The sequence below is a fragment of the Colletes gigas genome, unplaced genomic scaffold (assembly GCF_013123115.1).
Source record: "Colletes gigas isolate AHSC1104 unplaced genomic scaffold, ASM1312311v1 Colletes_gigas_Sc00004, whole genome shotgun sequence".
Lineage (NCBI taxonomy): Eukaryota > Metazoa > Arthropoda > Insecta > Hymenoptera > Colletidae > Colletes > Colletes gigas.
The window spans coordinates 6,722,193-6,744,763 of NW_025106633.1; the positions used below are offsets into that span (position 1 = coordinate 6,722,193).

General features: G+C 43.0%; 1 protein-coding gene and 1 long non-coding RNA gene across 4 annotated transcripts; one reads left to right on the forward strand and one right to left on the reverse strand.

The window, feature by feature from the left end:
• Positions 1 to 11,703: 11,703 nt before the first annotated feature.
• Positions 11,704 to 19,962, forward strand: LOC122405265. 3 transcript variants are annotated; one of them, XM_043409867.1, is made up of 5 exons: positions 11,704 to 13,425; positions 14,528 to 14,730; positions 15,333 to 15,680; positions 17,329 to 17,409; positions 18,111 to 19,962. In XM_043409867.1, the coding sequence occupies exons 1-5, from the start codon at positions 11,838 to 11,840 to the stop codon at positions 18,309 to 18,311; spliced, it is 2,421 nt and encodes an 806-aa protein (XP_043265802.1). In that variant the 5' UTR covers positions 11,704 to 11,837; the 3' UTR covers positions 18,312 to 19,962. The 3 variants fall into 3 exon arrangements, with proteins under 3 accessions (XP_043265802.1, XP_043265803.1, XP_043265804.1); XM_043409868.1 differs by lacking the exon at positions 17,329 to 17,409; XM_043409869.1 differs by lacking the exons at positions 17,329 to 17,409; positions 18,111 to 19,962 and adding an exon at positions 17,085 to 17,287.
• LOC122405267 lies at positions 19,954 to 21,733 on the reverse strand. The gene is made up of 3 exons (XR_006259753.1): positions 21,532 to 21,733; positions 21,308 to 21,449; positions 19,954 to 21,201 (listed from the first exon to the last, which is right to left on the reverse strand). It is a non-coding gene; the product is annotated as an uncharacterized LOC122405267 (long non-coding RNA).
• Between the last annotated feature and the right edge of the window lie 838 nt (positions 21,734 to 22,571).

A 22,571-nucleotide genomic window follows, 5' to 3' on the forward strand; every position in this document is an offset into this window, starting at 1 on the left:
GATCACCATTTTTACCGGATATTCGTCGCGGTTACAAAAATGCTTTCGAAAGATCCACTGGTTCGCCACCGATCCGTGATTTAACTCCAGCCGCTCGAATCCGGATTATAGGGCGACGACTACGCGATATATCAACAGCCCCCATCTCCTCGCCCCTGGAAACCTCTTCATCCAAACATCTTGGATTACTCAGTCAGCGGAGAGCCCGGACTGATCGCGATAAATTCCGCGCGGTGTCCAACTATTAATACGTGTCCCGGAATCGAGGGATCATCGAGGAACAATTCCCCCCCAAAGATATCGAGCTAACACGAGCGTTATTCGTCAACGAGCCAGAGAAATATCGTTCCTCTTTGTTCCCTGTCCAAGGAAGAGACCTCCAAATCCTAAAAGACACCAAAGAATCGTTATAGTTTCGCATTCAACGCGACTGGGAGCCACAGCAAGATATGCTATCGTGATAGTTTTCCTCTCGACACAGTCCACGATAGAGAACGTATCGTCTGCTAAGAATGTTTCCCAGGTGACCCTTGGTCGAAGAAACAAACGATACCCTGTCGAGGAAACGAGAGAGCACGAGATCGTGGTTGTTTTGCCTCGTCCTCCGTTAACGGGCCTGAAACGCACAGATAAGTGAACAGATCGGTGACAGTGATTGGTTGGCCAGCTCCTTCAGGCTCGTTTCTCAACCGATTTCGCGAAGATGTCGAGCTCACCGGGCGACAGGAAGCGTCCACCGAGGCCGAAGATCCAGCTTCCGTTGCCTGGACAGTATTACCCGCAGACGGGTATGGGGTACGTGTCGACGCCGTACGGACAGACACCGATACCCATGACTCCTGTATCCGGCCAGCCCCAGATGATGTACTCGAACAGGGCTAGCGAGTTCGTCTTCAGCCAGTTCAGAGGCATCAAGGACCTCACCAAGTCTGGACTTAGCGTCGGGGAGAAGAGCGCCTTCTGGCTGTACGAGAAGGTCCGTCGTCGTAAACCTAGAACACAGTTGTTGCTAAATTGTATAGAGTGTTTAGCATTCATGGGCTAAAAATTCTAATGGGAGCTTCTAGAGGCCAAAATAAGACGAAAATCAAGAATAGTAATTTGTTGATCGAGGCTTCGTTAAAGAGTTATTAACGATTAAAGTCACGCATGTAGAACGGCGATCTGCGATAGTGGTTCTCACTCGGTACGAGGAGCTCTGCTTACCGACGTATCGACAGCCTTACAGTTTTATGAGTGAGCACCACTAGCGCAGCTGTACGCAGATCGCCGTCCTACAGGCGTAACTTTAAACGTTAATAACTTTTTAACGAGGCCTCCATCGACAAATTGGTATTCTTGATTTTCGTCTTGTTTTGGTCTCTGGAATCTTACATTAAATTTTTGCGATAGTGTCGAGCACTCTATGTACGTGTCACGAGTATGGATACTCTACGCCTTTACTACACCCGAGACACTCAATTTGTGCATTTATTTTCTACCGGAAGTTGTAGAATCCATGGTACTCGTGATATGTATAATTAGTAGACTGCGGATATTTATGCATTTATGGGAATCTTTAATTCTGAAAAAACTACGGAACGCTCTTAATATACAAAAATATAATAAATACTTTAAGATACGGATTATCATACAGGGTGGTCTATGCAAATTTTGTATAAAAAATTTGCATGATTTCAAAGAGTAGACTACTATGGTTTGAAAGGGTAATAGCCATAAACCTGATAATTAATGAGTAATATCGTTTTGTTTCCTCGCAATTTTGCAGAAATTACTCGTTAGTTATTAGGTTTAGGGCTAATGAAAATCGATGCAATTTTTTAATACAAAATTTTTTTGAGTACATCTTTGGAAGTTTTAAAGGTGCACAAGTTGCACGCCTGTATACCTGTACACCTGTACACCCAAACCACCCTGTATTTACCAACCTCTGAAAAACTTCCGTTTCATTCTATCTTGTTCTATCGATGAAAATACGAATCTGTATAAATATCCGCGTTGTTGTAATTAGTTGCACCGTACAAGATGGACGGTGGACGAGCAAACGTTCACGCGTTACGAACTTTGTGTGCGTAGGTCAGTTCCTGGAGCAAACGGTGGTTCACGCACATTTTCTTATTTGTTATCGTACTTTTGTACAGTATCGGGGGCGCGATGATTTTCGTGACGATCGAGGGAAGGCACGAGGACGTTGTGCATTACAACATCAGGAAAGAGAGGTGGGTGGCACACGGTTAAACGTTTAAACCGGTGGTTCTTAATTTTCCCCACGGGCCCTTTCCGCGTAAAATTCTGAAAAAATTATTTCTCGTTGCGGGGATCAATTACAAACATTTTTGGTGATTAGACATATCCCCGAAATCCTACGCAGTTTCGAGAAAGAAATTCGAATAAGTGCCCAAATTTTTCGGCGAAAACAAAAAATTCCAAATCGTTCTGGAAAAATTATTTTTGATCGCGGGGATCGATTACAAACATTTTTGGTGATTAGACATATCCCCGAAATCCTACGCAGTTTCGAGAAAGAAATTCGAATAAGTGCCCAAATTTTTCGGCGAAAACAAAAAATTCCAAATCGTTCTGGAAAAAATATTTTCAGCTGCGGGAGTCAATTACAATTATTTTTGGTGGATAGACACACCCCCGAATTCCTATCCACTTTCAAGAAAAAAATTCAAGAAGGTGGTGAAATTTTTCGGTGAAATTAAAAAATTCCAAATAATTTTGGAAAAATTATATTCGGTTGCGGGGGTCGATTACAATCATTTTTGGTGAATAGACATATCCCCGAAATCCTACGCAGTTTCGAGAAAAAAATTCAGAGAGTAGTGACATTAATATTACGTTCGTTTAGATACAGAATACAAGAATTTAGGTTATGTCGTTCGAATATGGAAGCGGTGTAATTAATTCCCTTCACAGCGAATTAAATAGATCGAACAGGATGCGAAGTTAAAATTAATTGTTTGGTACGAAACGTTAAGTATATTTTTCGTTTGTATAGAAAAGAGGCTCTGTGAAATAACGATATGCAAAAGTCTCGTTTGCTTTAGTCAACTTTATTAAAATTCAAATAATAGACAATGGAGAACATTGAAACACTCCGTCGTCCGTTATACTGCCCAAAAAAGAATTCGTGGGGAAAAAGGGTTAAGAACCACTGGTGCAGAATATTCCATTGGTCGTGTCGTCAAACAGATCCGCGACACCAACAGGAAAATGTGGAACGATCGAACTGCATATTAAAACGGACACGAAACACCACAAAAAAGATATACGTAATATATTGTCGCGTTTTAGTCATCATCGCCAGTAACAAATTATTCATGCAGGCAGAATTTCATTAATTTTAAACATAGACACAGTCTTTGTCCCTTTGTAGCGAAATACGACGATCGAACGCGATTAAATAATTTTTTTCGCTATTTATTTAACCTCGCTACGAAGCATAATTCTATTTCAATTAACGTTAATTTGCAAGCACCGCCATCAAAATGGTAATTATAAAAATTTACATCCCACAGTTTGCATCTGTATCAATTAATTATAATTTCTCTTGTCGCTTAAATAACGATTTAAATTTTAAACCTATGGTCGCGCCAGCTGCGTCGACAAATCATTTCTTTGGTCACCGTACGAAACGAAGTTTGAATTCTCGGTGCTGTTGATACATCGAGCTGCCCTCGAAATATTTACGAAGCGGTCCAGTTCGCTACAATTAGAAATCGTCGGTGGAAATCGAGCATCGTTCGAGGTAATTAAACGGAATGGCACAGGCGCGTTCCTGGCGTCGCGAGACCCAAAAATGAAATCGATAAAACAGCGTCCACGTTTTCCTTGATTCCGCCCTAACCTCGACGCTATCGAAAACATTTTCACGGCTAGACGGCGGATCGATTTTTCCGTAATTTTCTTCGCAGTATCGACCGACCTCGCCAACGAAGGTCAGGTTTGTCTCGAGATTCGCCTAGTTCCCGTTTATCCGTCAGAAAATTACCCTTTGCGTGACCGATCCGATAAAAATGAAGGTGGCGCGGTCCAACTGCTCGCCTTGGCAATGAGCGTGGTCGCAAGTCCTGCTAAATCTTTTTCCTTTCGTTTGGGGATGGGCGCGCAGCGCCATCTAACTCGTCGATTCCCAATCGGAAATTGCAAGCACAGAACCATTAATCGACAGAGAATCGTGTTACAACGCGTGGCAATAGAAAAACGGTGGGAAAACGGCTCGAGAATAATAGAACCTTTTGCTGAGAATAGTTTATATATTTACACTTGGTTTCGAGAACAGAAAATAATACGTTTAACGTAAATAAAGAAACATTAGACGAACAAAGCAGAACCGAATACACGAGTTAGGCGATTGCGTGCTTATGTCAAGGGTAAGGAGAATTTTTAATTAGACCTAATCGTACATCTAACATTCTAGTGCATGACTTTTAAAAGTTTGCTCGTCCAGTTCCTGCAAATATCCGGAGTAGCGTACGATCGAAAGAAATTTCGATAAATTGCAGCAACTTGGACGTATGTAAAAGCAAATTGATTTCCTTTGGCCTCGAACGGTATATCTGAGCCTAGATCTGAAAAGGTTGGGATCACGTTACAATATTTCTTCAAAAATACGTCATATTTCGATCCTCGAAGAATTTCAACGAGTAATTTGGAATTTTTTCGAGCAATGTTCTCGAAGAATCCGCGTGTATCTTTGAGATACACGAAACAATCGTGTTTGGACGTTGGCATCAGTTGTCCCGTTTTTGTTGTCGCAGGAATATGACGCTGACGGAGATTAGAAATCTCTGGAACGACACGGTGTTGGCGTCGGATCCCGAACTCTGGAACGGACGTGCCAGGAACGAATTAATGAAGTACGAGGAACTTCTTTACGAATTCTACAAACACGGCGTGACCGACCACGGACAGAAAGTATGGACCTTCTGGAACGCTGTCTTCTACTGCGGCACCATTTACACCACCATAGGTGAGTCAGAACGAAGGATTTTTAACATTTCGCGCGTAACGCAAATACAAAACTGATTCATCCGACCGGAGGACTTTAAATAACCGGTAAAAATACGATACACGCGTGTCAAGGATCACCAAAGCGTCCAAAAGTAAAAATAAAATAATTTTTAAGAAGCATATAAATAATGGGCTCGATCGTTTCACGGGAACTGGAAACGATAATTTGCTTTGGAAACGAGAAATCCTGTTTTCCGCGCCCGTCCCCGATGTATTTTCGTAAGCTCGACGTCATCGAGGCGACATTATTTTTTTACCCTCGTCGTCATTAAATCACCAACGCACTTCCTACGAGATAACGAAAGACAAAGATGAAACAAAAACGGAGAGAGTGCTTTCGACTTCGATTTATAGCAGACATAAAATTCACCCCGCGATACTCTGATTTATTTATCCGCCATCTTCGACGGTATCGCGCGAGTTTATTTATCAACTATCGCTTTTAACACCATTTCCGCGATTACGTTATGGGGTTTCTTCTGTACAATATCCTTTGGTTTCTTTCATTCTCAGAAAAACACTTGGTCTGTTTTTCCCAACGATATCAAGCTCTCAACAATAACGTTGGACTTTTTTATACATTAACACTAGAACTATCGACAATTATAGTCGTGTTTATTTGTACAAAGAAATAAGAAAGAATAGAAAGTTACGATAAATTTTCAAAAATTCAGTCGAGTAAATTTTTTACAAGTTCTATTAGAAATTACGAATGGGTCATTTTGGCTGGTTTGGTGTAGTTCTAGTGTTAACAATTTAATGTCATCTGAAAAAGTCATGGCAAAGTTATTGACTCTGCATTTAAATTCGTACTTAAAAACAAATAAATAAAATTTGTAAGAGACTCCAATATTCGAGAAACCGTTGTCTCTGGAGGCATACTAATGGACTCCATCAATAAGTCATGCCAGCAAACCGAGAGACTGGACATGTGTGTGAAATGGTCACTGGAGGAGCGTGTATATAGGAACGGGTCAGTGAAACGCTCGCGAGAGAGCGTAGCCCTCTGGTGGCGAATACGAGAGGCGACACCATACAGTATTTAATTATTCGAATGGTGCTCCGGTGCTCTATAGACCGAGTAAAAAACAGTGAGGGCGGGCAAGGTACGGACGAGTGGTGGGGATTACTGTGTCCACATAACGAAGCAGAAACCACGACAATTAACGAGGTATACCTCTCTATCAAGTTTCAGCGTCTAATAACAGTCGCAGGAATTGAATGACCGATACTCGACCACTTTCATAGACTGCGGACTGCATTCGACCTCATTTTAAATTGATTTCCCCGGGAAAGTGTTTAACGCGTACGTCATAGATTTTGATCGTTGTTTGTATTTTTTCCGACATCTCCCCTTTGTTCGTGTCGCCGTCTATTTGAATAGCAATAATTGGAAATACGTTCTCTGTTACCTCCAAATAATTCGGAACACGTTCTCTGTTACGTCCCCAAATAATTCGAAATACGTTCTACGTTAGAATGCTTAAATATAAACGTAAAATGTAATTAGGAGTCGTATACATCCGTACTGAAACAATATAAAGTATGATTTGCGAAAGTATGACAATGTATGAAGTTTGTAGGAAGCGTGCCAAAATGCATCTAATGCCAAGAATAAAGTTTGAAATCATTATACCAACAAAGTACCAGACATCTCCAATATACAGAATGTATTTATTTCACTTCTCAATTAACTGAAATTAAATTCCTCTACAGTGGAAAGAAATAATCATTTTTTAAAATATATTTAAAAACAGACAATCGCATAATTCAGGCAACACGTACTCTCTAGGAATTCGCAAGCACGCGTGAATTGGTGTTTGCTTTGGATATCCAAAGAGCGAGGCACGGTTCAAAGACGATTTTCCTTGTTTTCCAGGAGAAATCTTTACCCGTCTCTTGATGTACCAATTCGTGACCTACATAGCACGGCCGCTTCCGATAAAGTGGCGATCATCCTTTTTCGAGCTTTCCCCTCTACACCCTTTGCATCTTTCGCGTCCCGTCGCTCGGATACAGGCCTTCGACAAGGCTGTGGTTGTTCCCGATGCCATTAAATTGATTTACACAGCAGACTGCAGGAACCCGTAGCTTTTACGAATCGATATTTACGGAAGCTCGCCTCGAGAGACTTCCCTCTCGAAACATATCTTAAGGCATAACTGGAAAACTAACATAATACAAATGTATTTAAATGCATCTACGGAATACCTAGTATACACACTCTGCCGGGCCTTACAGGTTTAGTTTACTACCTTGCTATATCGTGGCTATAAGAGTGAGAGGGTCAGTCGATCGCTTGCGAGAGTAATAAGAGCGTAGCCCTCTGGTGGCGAGTACGGGAGGCGACGCCACAAAAGTAATTCATTAATTTTCGCCTGGTTTTGCGCGATACAATTAATATTTAGAAATCGTTAATTAATACGTACGAAACTCTAAAAAATTGTAGCGGTGGTATAGCGTAGATTCGACGAGACGTATCTTATACAAGAGGACGAATCTACGCGCGTGCATGAGATTCTTCGAGAGCCGACAAAATGTGCCCACGCATGACACTATTTCTAGTGGACGGAAACATTACGTAACGAAAAAGAAGAACCGTAGGACGAGGCGCCACGGCTTTCGAAATCACGACCAAGGTGTCTTTTCTCGAGCATGCTTCAAGAAAGAGGGTTAGGTATCTAAGTGACCATCGATTTGAAATCTGTAAATAGTTCCCGATAGAAACGAGGCTTTCTGATTTTATCTTCCAATTATTTTTCAATGAAATAAACCAACGAAAATTCATCGTTTCTGTTTAGGAAACGTTAGAAATAATAATCGAGCAGAAAGTACGGTAATTCAGTGTTGCAATAAAGCGGTGTTCGATGTGCTCAGGGGGGGGCGTTTTGTTCGCCGCTATAATGGAGGGTTGTTCGTTAACTGTGTCGCGTCGTCGGGACGATAACTGTCGCGGAAACAGCGAAAGCTATTCGGAGAATCATCGCAGAAGGGATTGCACGAGAACTGAATTAAATTGCCCACCAGTCCGCGAAGCGTCCTTCGTTTCGCGTTGTTTCGCCTGTCGATTCTGTTTCAAACTTACCGCGCGATTTTCAACGTTATTGTTTCGCGTTAAACGTAATATTTTACGCGACGACCACGCTCCCGGACAAAAAGATACCACACACGTGTTATTGTTAAGGCTCTCGGGAATAAATTCAAAGTATACGTCATTCAAAATTACTATTAGTAAACTGTTTTAAACTTGTTTATAGAAGTTAATTTATGGAAAGAAATCAGACAGTTCTATTTCTGTTTTTGTAAATGCTATCGTGCAAGTAGGCAGAAAATCGTATCCTAGGATCAATGCACTGCCGTTAAACCGTACAAAATGGCCTGGTCCAGTTACTATAATCACCCTGTATTGTCGTCTACGAGCACTCTCGACGCTCGTCCTTTATCTTTCATGCATTTTATATTCGCGATTTACCGAGACATCCCGAACGATGCACGGTAAGCGTTCCAACTATGAAAAATGTGAAATATCGAGAAATTTCAGCGAAGATGTTACAAAGCTCAACGTGGTATCTGTGCTTTCTACCATAATCTTCGCTTTTTCTGCATTTTATTCGAACGGTTCCAACCTAATAATATCGTGACATTGAACGACTTTAAAGCTAATAATACAAAAGACAGTAAGAGATAGAAAAGTTGTAGAATCGTTTACCGTAAATGTGCTTTCGATCCCCTCCGGGGCTGCTACCAACGATGAATCACTATATCGGTTTAGGAACATTGTAATTAGTCACAGCCTGTTTAATTTTTGGTACACAGAAACCGACGCGACCACTGGACGCTTTATTTCGAGAGTTCGTGTCTGCATAAACGCGTGGGACTTTTGGTGGCTGTCCAAAAAAATATGTTGTCACGTTTTACTTTTATTTTCGCTCATCTTAGAATCCGTTTCGTCCAACCTTTCGACCAAACTCACCAAGCAACGCGTTTCTCTTCCGTTATTCTTTTTATCTGCTCTGGGTTATTCGGTTCTGTTGGTAATAATTGTTTCCGATCGGTTGGTGCGAATGACGACTGAATGGAAACCAGCAGTGCAATAAATAAGAGCTGGCAACGGTGAAAGGAATGAATAAGTGCGTGATGTGTGACAGATCTACTACGTTTACCGAACAAATAAAACAACCGAAACGAAACTGATGATAGGTGTTTCGTGTAATAGTAATAGATCGCGTAATTGTTCTTTTCTGTCATATATTCACAATTAAAAGCTTATTACAAACAATTTTAGAGCACGCAAACCTAACCTCAAACAGGTTCGAATATTGCGTTACACGGGATATTGGCGACAAATAAATTCCGTCAGATAGCATCAGATTTATCGGAATCAAATGGAATTGTATCTTGATGACCGAAACCGGAACAAAAATTGTATATCGTGATTCTGATATTCAACGATGAACTCGGCTGGTTCAACGGGCGTGTAACAATGGAAACGTGAAAACGGATCGGAAACAATTGCGTATCAAATTTCTTTCTTAACGAAATAAACATTTTATACCGGCACCGATTATACGTACCTACGTGATGAATTGAAATGGCCGAAAATACGAAGGAAACGTTTCAAATGCCCGGTACCGTCTATTCAATCTTTGTATCCATTCTTACAAATTTCTTTTTCAGAATATTACCAGCTGCACGTTCTGTTTTTCGTTTACTGCGAAAGTGACAAAGCAACGTCGCTGCACGGAGTAATGAAAATATCCCGGCCTAGCGTCGGCGTCGCGGATGCAAAACAAAAGGAAATTGCGAGGTCGGCGAATTGGGACTCTTTGAATTAGAGATCGTGCCCTGGCGACTTTGTATTCTAGATTCGCGGAGCTTCGGTCTTCTGACCATTGAAATAAAAAAATGCCCCGACAGTTTCAGGGGATCGCGACACGTATTTGTAGGTTAACTTTACTACATCGCGAGCTAGTAGACGTTGGCCACTGTCACGTGTGCGTGATCTACCGGTATCAGTCACCATTTTATCATACATTCAACTTATTACGTTTGTTGAGGTTACATTTATAATAATATTCGTAGCATCTTCTCGTGTATCTAACTTTTGTCTGCGATATCAGTGGTGACGGACAACGGTCTTAAAGTGTTAATACTCGCTTTCTCTCTAAAGCTCTGCCAGTTTTACTTGTGTTTCGAATAAAAACTAACAATCCAACGATCGAGAATGTTTCGAGAGGAATGCTTGTGCCGACTGGGGACGAATGTTAATGGAGGGGAAATAACAAACTCCGGGGACTAAGAGAAACTTGTAACGAAGTTCCGTGTTTACCACGCGCGATAAACGAACGAGAGAAATTAGATCAATAAAGGGCATTCAGCGAGGTATTAAATCAGTTTTGTTCCTCTCTCTCTCTCTCTCTCTCCCCCCTTTTCGCGGGTTGTTTAAACGGTAAGTTCTCTCGCTGGAAAGTTTCGCGATTTATACGGAAGAATTAATTCTCGCTGACGGATTAAACAACCAGCTGCGTCAACTTCCGGAATGGGTACGGTACCGGTTTCATGTTTTTCCACGTATCGAACGCGACGCACAAATTGAAACGAGAGACGGCGAAAAGTATGAAAGGGATGCTGAAAATTTGATGCGCGAAGGAACTTGTTGAAAGAACGCGGCCGGACTGTTTGTGCACGAGAAAGACAAAACCGAGCGCCGGAATTGAGAACTGAAGTACGCTGAAAGCATTCGACGATAAATTTATGGGATAGAAACGATGATGGCAACGAGGGACGGTTGAAAGGGCGCGACGGGTGCTCGCAAGCGTCGATTTGCTGCCGTGGCGTCGTAGGGGCGTAGCGTGATACGAAACGATTAGAGTCCTGTACAAAGTGGGTACCAGATATCGACAAAATTTAATTCGAACAACAGTCGAAAGGAAAAGGATGGTGTTTTAGGCTCCCGAGTTTTATATTTCTTCTTGAAATTTCCTTTCGAATTTCAATCGCCAACTTTCGTCCTAACCTCCAAACACAGTTCTAGGCTACAGAATTGGCACATGGTTACGACCACCAAACAAACTGATTCAACGCTACAACTACCGGAAGTGTACATTTATCTATTATTAATTTCTTTGGTATGAATAAATATTAATAAATAATCAATATTTCGATGTATTCGTTCGTTGTCTAATTTCGAAAACTCTGTTGCACACTCTGTACTCAACTTGTTCAGAGTCTGAGAGGCCTCGGCGTGAACGCGAGGCGAGTGGCTTTCGCTCGGAATGGTCCTGTCGGGGAACATCAACTAAATCGGGGTTTTAGACCACTTGCTCCCCCACGCGTTAAAATCATGGAAGTTCTCGATTGGTTTCTGGCCCCTCGATAACGAGTCCCGAGAGCCACGCTCTTCGGTGGACCCGGCAGGTGTTGCAGCAGTAAGAAGCCAGGAGGGGATGGCGGCGTCGAAACGTGTTGCGGCGTCTGGAGGTGCGGCACCGCGACGCCGTAGCGTCGACGACCCCCGTGTTGCGCGCGATTCGCGCGGGGCGGCCACCAGGCCACGCTCGATACCCGCTGCGGCAAAACCATCCGGTCCCGCTGGTAGCGGGCTCGACCGTCGTCGCGTCGGTGGTGGGAGCAACCTCTGTTTTATTTCTGTCTCGCGTGTCCCTCTGCACCGGGGCCAGGAAAGACGCAATCGGGCAAAGCGGCGAGCGTAGCGCGTCGGCACGCCGCGGCGACCAGTCACCAGACCGTGCAATCCACGCGTACGTTCGTCTTCCGGTACCGCGACACCGGTGCAATCGGCCGCAGCAATCACCGCGATGGAGGACAGCTACACGGTGCACAGACGCCGCAAAGCGGCGGCGAGAAGGCGCGAGAAGACGCCCGACCCGTCCTCGAGGAACCAGCAGCTGGTCGAGACGTCGGACGACGAGGAGGAGGCGAGGCGCGCACGAATGGAGAAGATGGCGGACGACGCCGAGAGAGCGGAGCAAGAGGCCAGACCGAACACGGAAGAAACCGTGGCGAGGAAAGAGAAGAGGAGCCCGTCCAAGTTGGCCAGCGCCGCGGACGAGGGGGCTTCCGTTTCGAGCGGCTCGCAAGCACGTGATAACGACGCCCGAGACGAGGCTGCGCGGCCGGTAAGGAAGGAACCGAAACTGGGGGACACCAAGAACGAGGGTGCGCCGGGGGAGAAGCTCGAGGTGGGCCCGGCCAGAACCAAGGAGACAGAAGGGGACGGAACGACCGACCGTAGGAAACTGGAGAGACGACCGAAGAAGAAGTCGAGGGAGAGGGTTGGCCGGTTCAGTCAGTCCACCGACTCCAGCGACGCGGACGAGAAACTGGAGAAGCATCAAAGGAGGACCAAGTCGCCCGAAGGCGGAAAAGTCGGTGTGAAAAAGAGCACCGCGAAGAGGATCGTCGGTGACCTCGATGCTGCCAAGAAAGACGGCGTCGAGAGACCGCCTAGGGAAAAGAGGTCGAGCAAACAGAGGCTCGAGGAAACGGACGGGCAACCGAGACCGGAGAGGAGACGGTCCATCAGGCACAGCCAGACCGACGACACCGACGAGGATCCGAAAATGAGGAAGAGCGAGAGTTTCCCGGTGCAGGCGACCGAGGAGCTGCCCATCAAGAGATCCGCCTCCGATTTCAAGAAACAGATCATTCCCCTGAGCAACGAGTCTCTCATAGAAGATTTTGCCAAGGCTCAGAGAGAATACCTGAGAAGAGAGCAGAGTATTCTGGACCCGGACACGCCTGACGTTTTCGAGGACGCTCGGGAGGAGTCGACGCTCAGACGAAGGAAGTTCAGCGTGCCCCTCGCGGACACCGAGCAGGAAAGCATCGAAAAGTCCATCGAGACGTCCGGGAAGCTCGAGAAGAGATCCTGGTTCCGTTGGTTGCCCTTCTTCCGCAAGAAAACCGTAGAGCTCGAGGTGCAACCGGTGACAACGGAGCCGGACCCTCCAGAGAAGGTCACCATCCTGGACTTCCTGAAAGCTCTGAAGGACGTGGTCTCGGAATTCAAAGCTTTCGTGTCGCAGAACCCTAGGGAGACTAGGATCATGAGAAGCCTCAGGAACCGTTGCTTGTCGGAGCTGATGCTGGTGATGATATATTGCGGTCTGGGTGCCTTTATCTTCCGGTTCACCGAGGGGGCCTTCGAGGCCTTCTACAAGTGCGGGGTCAAGAGAGTCAAGCGGGACTTTCTGGACAGTTTGTGGAACTACAGTCACAACCTGAGGGAGGACGATTGGAAAAGCATGGCGCGGAAGAAGCTGATGGAGTTCGAGGAACAGTTGCATACCGCTCACGAGGCGGGCGTGCAGACGTACAGCGGCCAGAGAAGCTGGTCCTTCCTCAACGCCGTCCTCTACTGCTTGACCGTTATTACGACCATCGGTGAGACGACGCGTTACAGGGACAAGGATGCCCGTAGTTTTAGGGGGAATCCGGAGTCGATATGGTAGCCGTAAAAACGTTTTACGAGAAGTCAGTATTGATTTTACGAGAGGCAAAATACATCTACGCTCTGATGCTGGTGGCTGCCTACTGGCGCGCTGTCGGTGTTAGGTGTTCGATGCGCGCGCACCCTGCAATGCGAGGGAAAACGTTCACGGGAAACAGGGAATTATAGGTTACGTCTTTCGATCGTGATACTATGAAGAATACCTACAGGCAAAACAAAATGGAATATAATGGCACGAAAGTACGAGCACTTGAACGGTCGCGTTAATATTAACCACGAATTTTAATATTCGAGGAATCTGCATAAATTCTTTAAGGGTCTCGCGTACGCGAGATTTAATTAAGGGCGCCGGTAAAGCGACGGGAACAGCTTTAACCGGAATTCAATTTCCAGTCGTTGATTTCAACGAGACATACGAGCGTCACAATTAATTGCTAGATAATTAGCGTGATCGACCTTGATGCATCGCGTTTGATCGAAACTGTTCACGCGGATGGTCAACTCGGAAATAGATTTGTTTTGATCAATGGCCACATCGCGGCAATTACCATCTGTTATCCGAAACGGGACGCGATCGGTTTACGGCCAAACAACCGCCAAATTGTATCACCGAAGCGGCTATAGTAGTCAGGCCAACTCCCACCCTACACTTGCCGCCTCTAAATCTATTTTTTATCCCATTTCGGTGTTAACGAGTCTAAATCGACTCAACGATCGAACGCTCGATACTATCAATTAATTATCATCATTTTTTTTTATTACTAAGACGATATTTCCTGGCTCGTATTGCAACAGTAAAATATACTATTTCGATATAATATTAACAAATATAGTATCGTTGGGGTGGACAATTTTTAAGCGATCCAAGAAATCTCTGAGACTTCGTTTAATTTATTCTTTATTAGAAATCATACAAGATTATTCAAAATTGTACTCGTTTAACGATAAAACATTTTAATCGTCGTTTGCTTGCGTCGAGATCGAATTAGGAAGCTCTGCCTATGGAATTTTTAAAGATGCTTGATTTTATTTTAGGATACGGGCACATTTCGCCCAGTACCAGCACCGGAAGGGCCATTACCATTGTTTACGCGATCTTCGGGATCCCGATGTTCCTGATAATACTGGCTGACTTCGGCAAACTGTTCACCCGCGGTATAAAGTTCCTCTGGGCGTTCGTCAGAAGGCTGTACTACACAGGAAGCTGCCGCAAAGTCCGTCGAACTGTACCTGTACAGGTAAGAAAAGTTTCCAACGACTGATAAAATTTATTTGAGAAATAGTTTTTAATTGGCAACTTTCGTGAAAGTGAAACTTGAAAATATAGAAGGTTATGGACTTCAGATAACGAAGATAGATTAAACTGAAAGTTACGTATCTTGATATACCTGATGTTCCAATCGTAACATACTGGGAAAAAATTTTAACGGGAGATTCTAGAGACCAAAATAAGACGAAAATCAAGAATAGCGATTTTTTAATCGAGGCTTCGTTAAAAAGTTATCAACGTTTAAAGTTCAAATGTGCAGCGTGCACGGTCGCCGTCTCACAGGCGGAACTTTGAACGTCAATAACTTTTTAACGAAGCCTCGATCAACAAATCGCTACTCTTCATTTTCGTCTTATTTTGCCCCCCGGAATCTCCCATTAAAATTTTGCCCCCAAAATGGCCGATATTCCTACGTACAGTAAATATTATTTAACCAAGGTTCGAGTATTCCTCGACAAAAATCACATACTAGCTATAAAATGGAATTTCCCCAATTTCTCCATTTTTTTTTTCCGCCCTGTTTGTCACCTGGCTCTCATTTTCTTCTACAATTGTAACCGTGAACCGCAGGAAGTGATGAAGGGCGTCCAACTGGTGTACGACCTGGCAACGTTCAAGAGGCCGTCGCAAATAAATCCGGAGGATATCGAGGAGATGCAGAAACAAGCGCAACAGTCCCAAACGGTCCTGAACTTGGACGGGAACGTTCCTGACACGCCTGGCACGCCAGCTATGTCGGCCTTCGCCGTCGACGACGAGTTCAATCTGCCCATCTCTTTGGCCATCTTCATCCTCCTCAGCTACATCTTCATCGGCGCCACGCTGTTCTGCCTGTCGGAGGGCTGGGGCTTCTTCGAGAGCTTCTACTTCGTCTTCATCTCCATGAGCACTATCGGCTTCGGCGATTACGTGCCAAAGGTGACCAACGTCTTCTACGATTAGCACGCCGCCCGTTATCGTGCTCATTTATGCGCCCCTCTCAGATATCGGATCGTTTCGTCGCGACCAGAGACCAGCGACAATTAGTTCTCAACGACGGATAACAAATACGGATCGTGTTTCGTACGCTTAACAGGCGTCGTTGGAGCAAACGAACACCGACCGGGAGGACGAATTTCCAATCGATCGACGAACGTGACGTTATTTATCTTTTATTCGTTGCTCCAGATACGTTCGAACTTTGCCCATCTCTGGTCGCGACCGGTACAATAACTTTCCGACTAATTTCAAGCCATCTTCATTTCAATTTGGTTCCGCAAACTTCGAGTATCGAGGAACGCTGGAAGAACTTTGCGTTTCGTTTGCAATTAGCGTTTGCTTCAGATCCGATCGAGATGTCCGATACTCCTCCTTCCCGATATCATAGACGAGCTATACGAGTAGACTTTGCACCATATGGACTTTCATGGCCCAATCAGATCGCCACGACCGACCGGAAAATTCGGAGGTAATTTTAGCCGTCCTCTTCTCATGGATGGTGGTCGGTTGAGAAACTGTTCACTGAATTAGTAGTGTGCGTAAATACACGTGAGTTTACTATGGAAGGGATTGAAAAAGGTAAACTGCCCCCCACCCCTCCTTACACACACTAATGCATAGTGACCTTGTATATGAGCTCTGGCGCTTCGTATAGCTTCGGGGATTCGAGGACCAAATAGCTGTGATTCTAATAGTCTTCTACAATAGTGAATCTTTCATTGATATTTATTTCTAAAGTAGAGCTCATAGATACCAACAACAAAGTACTAAACAACATTCCCGTATAGCGTCAAATGAATTTATTAGAAATCAAAAATAAATTTAGCAGATGCCTAAATTTTTCGACGAAAACAAAATTTCAAATCGTTCTGAAAAAGTTATTTTTGGTTACGGGGGTCAATTACAAACACTTTTTGTGAATACACATACCCCCGAAATCCTACGCAGTTTCGAGAAAAAAATTCGAGTAGGTACTGAAATTTTTCGGCGAAATTAAAAATTTTCAAATCGTTTTAGAAAAATTATTTTCAGTTGCGGGGGTCAATTACAATCATTTTTCGTGAATACACATACCCCCAAAATCCTACGCACTTTCGAGGAAAAAATTCCTTACCGAAAATCAAATGTGTGGCCAGAGATGGTTCCTCGAAATTTCGTGCGTATATATAAAAAATCATAACGATTTTATTGTAATGGGGCTCTGACGCCCCATAAAAATGGGCTGAAAAATTACGTTGGATGTAAGGTCTACTGGTGTACCTCGCCTGTGCCCGTATATCCTCGTGAGCATTATCGACGTACAATTAACTTTTTTCCTTGCTTTTTTTTCACGGTGGCGTTCAGATGGTAAGCTTTGAAAAACCAAACGTTCATCACAAAAAAAAAAAAAGTAAAAAAAAAAAAAAAAAAAATAAGAACAGAAACAAATGTACATCACCGTATACACTATTTCGTACGTGCTTTTCGCATAAGTCTCACTCAGCACAGTTGCACGTGTTTTCTTAGCGACATTAAAATCCGTCCGATGCGGATTCATGCATAATCTGACGCGCAAGACATTAACAGATTGATTGATTGGTTGATCTAGCATCCCATATACATGATGTGTTCGATAATATACCTGGTGTTCGGGCTGGCACTCACGTCCATGTGCATCAACGTCGTACAGGTACGCCACAAAACATTATTAATCATATCTTTAATAATTTTTAGTATTAAAAGACTCATTTACAGTGTTTAATAGTACTATACATTGTAATATACTTTTTGTATTGTTATTAACACCCAATTAGCAGGCACAGCATAAAATAGTCCAGCATATATTTGATAAAAGAATGTTTGACTACCCCGATCGAATATACTTTTCGCTGATCATTTTACGCATTAATTTCTAAACCTACGTGTCGATTTCTGACCAGATAATTTAAACTTAACATACATATTGCCATCCATTTGGTTAGGTAAAGCATGCAAGTTCGTCAGTTTTTCTTATCCTACCGTATCAGTCATACAACAGGTATCTGATCCTAACAATATCGGGTGAAAATATAGAGGGCAACGTTAAGTCTGAGAAGAGTATTTTAGGCCTAAGAGTGCGACGAGTTTTTTTTTAAAAATGACTAAGGTATAGCAACAATTATAGGTAATATTATCGTAAATTAAGTAGGTTTATTACTTTCGATCGAATAAATTTTCATCCAGTCTGGTAAAATATAGTACAAGCTACGAAGGTGTCGTAAACGGTCTTTTATTTTTAATTAAAAATTTTGTTTAACGTAATAACGCTGCTCACTCTCGAGTCGAAAATAGTCGATGAGACTTAGCACTGGGCTTCGTTCCCCATATTAATTTCTGTGATCGACGCACTAGGTGATGCTGTCGGACTCGTTCAGGCAGGCAAGCCAGAAAATTGGCGCTACGATCGGTTTCGAGATCGCGGAGGATGATGGATCCGTGCACCCAGCGGCACCGCCGCCGGTCGAGGTGGCGGACGTCCACGCCGTTGTAAAAGAGTCCGAGAGCGACGAGAAGATCGCGCCCAAAGCTAAGCAAGAGGACGTCGATTTGTAAGACGAGCCGCCATTACGTTTCCGCTGGATCCATCGCGACGTTCGCGCAACGAGAACAAACGATAGCGCCCGTGGTTGGCCTTAAAATGTAATCGTCCTAAAATCGTAATCGCTTAACGGAACACGCGTGTCGAAATCGCGCCAGTTACCAACGTATGGAAGAGGATCGAGATCGGTGACTGAATTTCGGCAACGTTTGCGTGGCCATTTTGCTCGAAAAAGAAAAAAGAAAAAAAAAAACGGCTGTTCGAGTGTTCATACACCTCGTGGGAAGCATAAAGGAAACATCTCGCGACTCTCGCGCGTCGAACGAACCAACGATCGCCGAGAGTTTCGTAACTCGGCCGATACGTGGCACCGTAGTCGCTACAAACGCACCTAACTACGAATTCCTTCGTGTCCGGTATGAAACCACCTTTGGAGCGTCTCGCTAGCAAGACCATTTAAATTGATAATAAAAATCGTACAGATTTTGTTACATATATAACGGTTTCTGGTAAAAAGAATCCCAGGGAATTAAACTCGCGTCAAGCTTACGCTTATACTTCGTCGTAATTATTCAAGCGAACGACATTGCACACGAACAATCAATTTGCACCGAAGCATAGGGAGCTATCGAATACGAGCTCGTATCTTAACGAAGCAAAAGAGCATCCTCTTTGGATCGACGACAAGAAAGAAAATGCAGTACTGCCCTCTATACTCGCGATTAAATCAAATTACATATTATACTACAGTCCCGATGGCTTTCCCCGAGTTCCAACGCCGCGTGTTAAAATCGAAATTTAGTTTCTCCTTTGGGCTCCTCGAACGGACGACCATTCAAGCTGAAACAACGTGAACAGTGGCCGGGGATGATTCAGATTTATGCAATAAGCGTGGCAGTACTGTACCGCGACTCCGCATATACTCTCGGCCAAACGCCTGCGGGCCAGATCTTGCGATTTATTTCTCGTAGCCTAGTGTCTATCGACAATAAACCTACCGAAACTCGTATTTTGTATATTTTCTAGATTACCGTGTTTGCTGTCCGAGCTATCGTTTAATGTTTTCTTTTTAAGTTCCTTTTATATCGAGTATCGTTGGCCTATAGCTTTCGGCCTATACCAGTGTTTTCCAAAGCTGGGGGCTTTTCGTCTTACGATACAAAAGGGGTAGGAGACCAGTGGGTCGGGGAAGTTTGTAATATATAAAGATGCGAATAACTTAAAATTTCTTTCTATTAACCCTGATCCTACCGGTATACTGTAGGTAAATTTATATATTAATGATATTTTGTGTATTATTAAATTACGGAATACATAAAATACCATTGCTATGTAACTTTTCTTGCAAACTCTGTAGTAACTTAAATTTGCCACGTAATCTAGGGTCACGAACAAAATGTGTCCAATCTATTTTCAAGTCCTTCGAGATTTGTCAAGCTTTTAGTCTATAATTTAAACCTAGAGTGCCTGTGAAAGATTAATACATTGGTCATAAAAATTTATTATTTTAAACTACTTATTTTCATCAAATTTTTAAAGCTTCTACGCCTTCTCCAAAGTTTAGAAGCCACTAGACTATAAGTTCTGTGCGAATGTGTTTCGTCTATAAACGCGCGATTTCATTGTTTACATAACCCCCCCCCCCCCCAACAGTTGCATTCGAGAAACGTACGTAAGAATATGTATTTATATGCTACGAACACGGGTGTCTTTAATTCCAACAATTCAGTACGCGTGTCGAGCTCGATGCGGCGTTCTCCAATCTGTACACGTTTTATTTAAAAAATTATTCTCCGGCATCTGTGGATACAAAAAATGTATGTACAAACAGTTTATTCGGCTCCAAATCCTAGGCCAAATGATAAATCCGAATTCTTTATTAAAGATTACTTTTAGAAAACAATACGAGAAGAAAAATATAAATATTTATTGCAACTTACTAAACACATATAACTGCTAACATTTCAAAGCGGTCGGAGAATGCTGTTTCTTGTAAATAACAACAGAGTATGTTCGACGATAGAACTGGAGCGTTTGAATAAATTTCCGCTATTGGAAGAGAAAAGAAACTTGTGCCTTTGTAACAGTGAACTGTGCTAGCTATTTAAATTTTATCAGATACGATAAGGGATTCCTGTATGCAGTTATTAAATTATGATCAAGAAATAAAGAAAAACAATTTTGCAGACATATGTACGATTGCTAGTTAAGCGACAGGAATACTTCTTCCTTCTTGTATAAATAAGAGACAGGTTGCTTTGTGTCTATAGAATATCTTTGCAATTTTATTACGCATTCTGAATTCATGTTACAACGAACAAAGGACAGGCGAAAAGACAAATTACCAGAAACAAGTACTTGTTATTATTACTATAATTGTAATAACGATACCTATGAACTTTATTTACAAATAAATGATTCAGACATTGGCATCATTTCAATTAGATAACCCTAGTTTTCTTAAAGCTCCTTAACTATTAAGAGATACTTCGGCATGGACGTTACATGGTATACCAAGCGGAATCTTTGGTATCTGATCTACTTTGATCTACATATTTATAGTCCGAAAGGCAATGAATGTTATTATACACAATAAATATCAAGCATAGGTAATAATTTGTCTGGCTATATTAACAAAATAATACTCTGCATCTTATCAAACGTGTTGAAAAACATATTTACAATTTATGACAGGTTACTGCTTTATTTGTCCTTAATACTACATGAAACTTTACCATTGCTTGTCATGTTATTCTTGTAATAATAGGATGATTAAAGTATTTCAATTATATTCTCCAAAACATTATTTAAAATTACAAAATTCTTTAAGTCGTTATGTTTATTGCTCAAATAATAAATAGCATTCCTTCAAGAAATCGGTTGCCTGCAGAGTGGACATTTCGCCTATGAAATGTTCGAAGCGACGATATAAAATTAAATACCAAATGAAATTAATAAATTCTCAACAACACATAAGATAAGGTAAAATAAAGCTATTCCTATAACGTACCTCGGCGCTTTGCTGGATGAGGTTGCCGAAACAAACTTTATGGAAAACATGCTTACAAGAATTCAGGGTAATGTAATTACCAGGTTTCATGACCTCATAACAAATTGGACATTCCTCGTCATTTCTATGATATTTTTCATTGCTGAGGGCAGAAAAATGTTGTCTTTGTACAATTAACGATCGGTTTCGATTAACGATATCGCATGCCCTTTTAAGCTGCTTACTAGTTCCAACTTCCGCGCTGAGAATACTCTTGAGGACGATGTCTAACAAAATAGAAATACAAAGCAGCAGCTACACCAACGCCAAGCATTACAAAATGATACGACATTTCTAATCTTTGATGGACAAAACATTAATCGTAAAATATCACAGTTGTAACAGACTAACGTCCGCGTGGAGTACGTTTCCCCACTCTGGTCCCACGGCGCGTATATTACGAAAAGTTAGTTACTAGATTGCGGCAAACCGTTCGCAACGTCCAGAGATGCCAGAAAAGCACCGCAGGGTGCACACGCACACATGCCAGATACGCGTACGTGAGCTCGTGGAGTTTCGGAAAGTCGACAAAGGCAAACTGACGCATGCCCTCTTTCTCGATTCTCCGAAGCTGCCCGAAGTAACTTCGGACCGCTTCGTGGGAGTCGAGAGAGGAAGGCTCACATTTGCCTTCTCGCTCTTGGACAACTGAAGTTCGACCTCACGTCGACGGCATACGATTCCAAGTCTCGACTGCCCAGGTATTTTATACTTTACTATAACCCTTTTTACCTGAAGTATAAGGTAATAAGTACGATGTATAAGGTACGAGTACATGTACTTTTCAATTTTCCTACAGTCCTCCGCCGGCCTCTACTGACTGCTGCTGACCATTCCCCATACTTCTGACAACGTATAGCGATTACTATGTATTACTGCTTGCTCCTGCTGGTCTCTACATTCCTCTACATGCCTCTACATATCTTTACATGCCCCTGCTGGCCTCTGCTGGCCTCTACTGGCCTCTGCCTCCCTCCGCTCGCCTTTGCTGACCGCTGTTGACCACTCCTGATACTTCCGACAACGTATAACAATTACTACGAGTTACTGCTTGGTCCTGCTGGTCTCTACATGCCTCTACATGCCTCTACATGCCTCTACATGCCTCTACATGCCACTACATGCCTCTACATCCCTCTGCTGGCCTCTGCTGGCCCCTGCTGACCGCTGCTGACCACTCCTGATACTTCCGACAACGTATAACGATTACTATGTGTTACTGCTT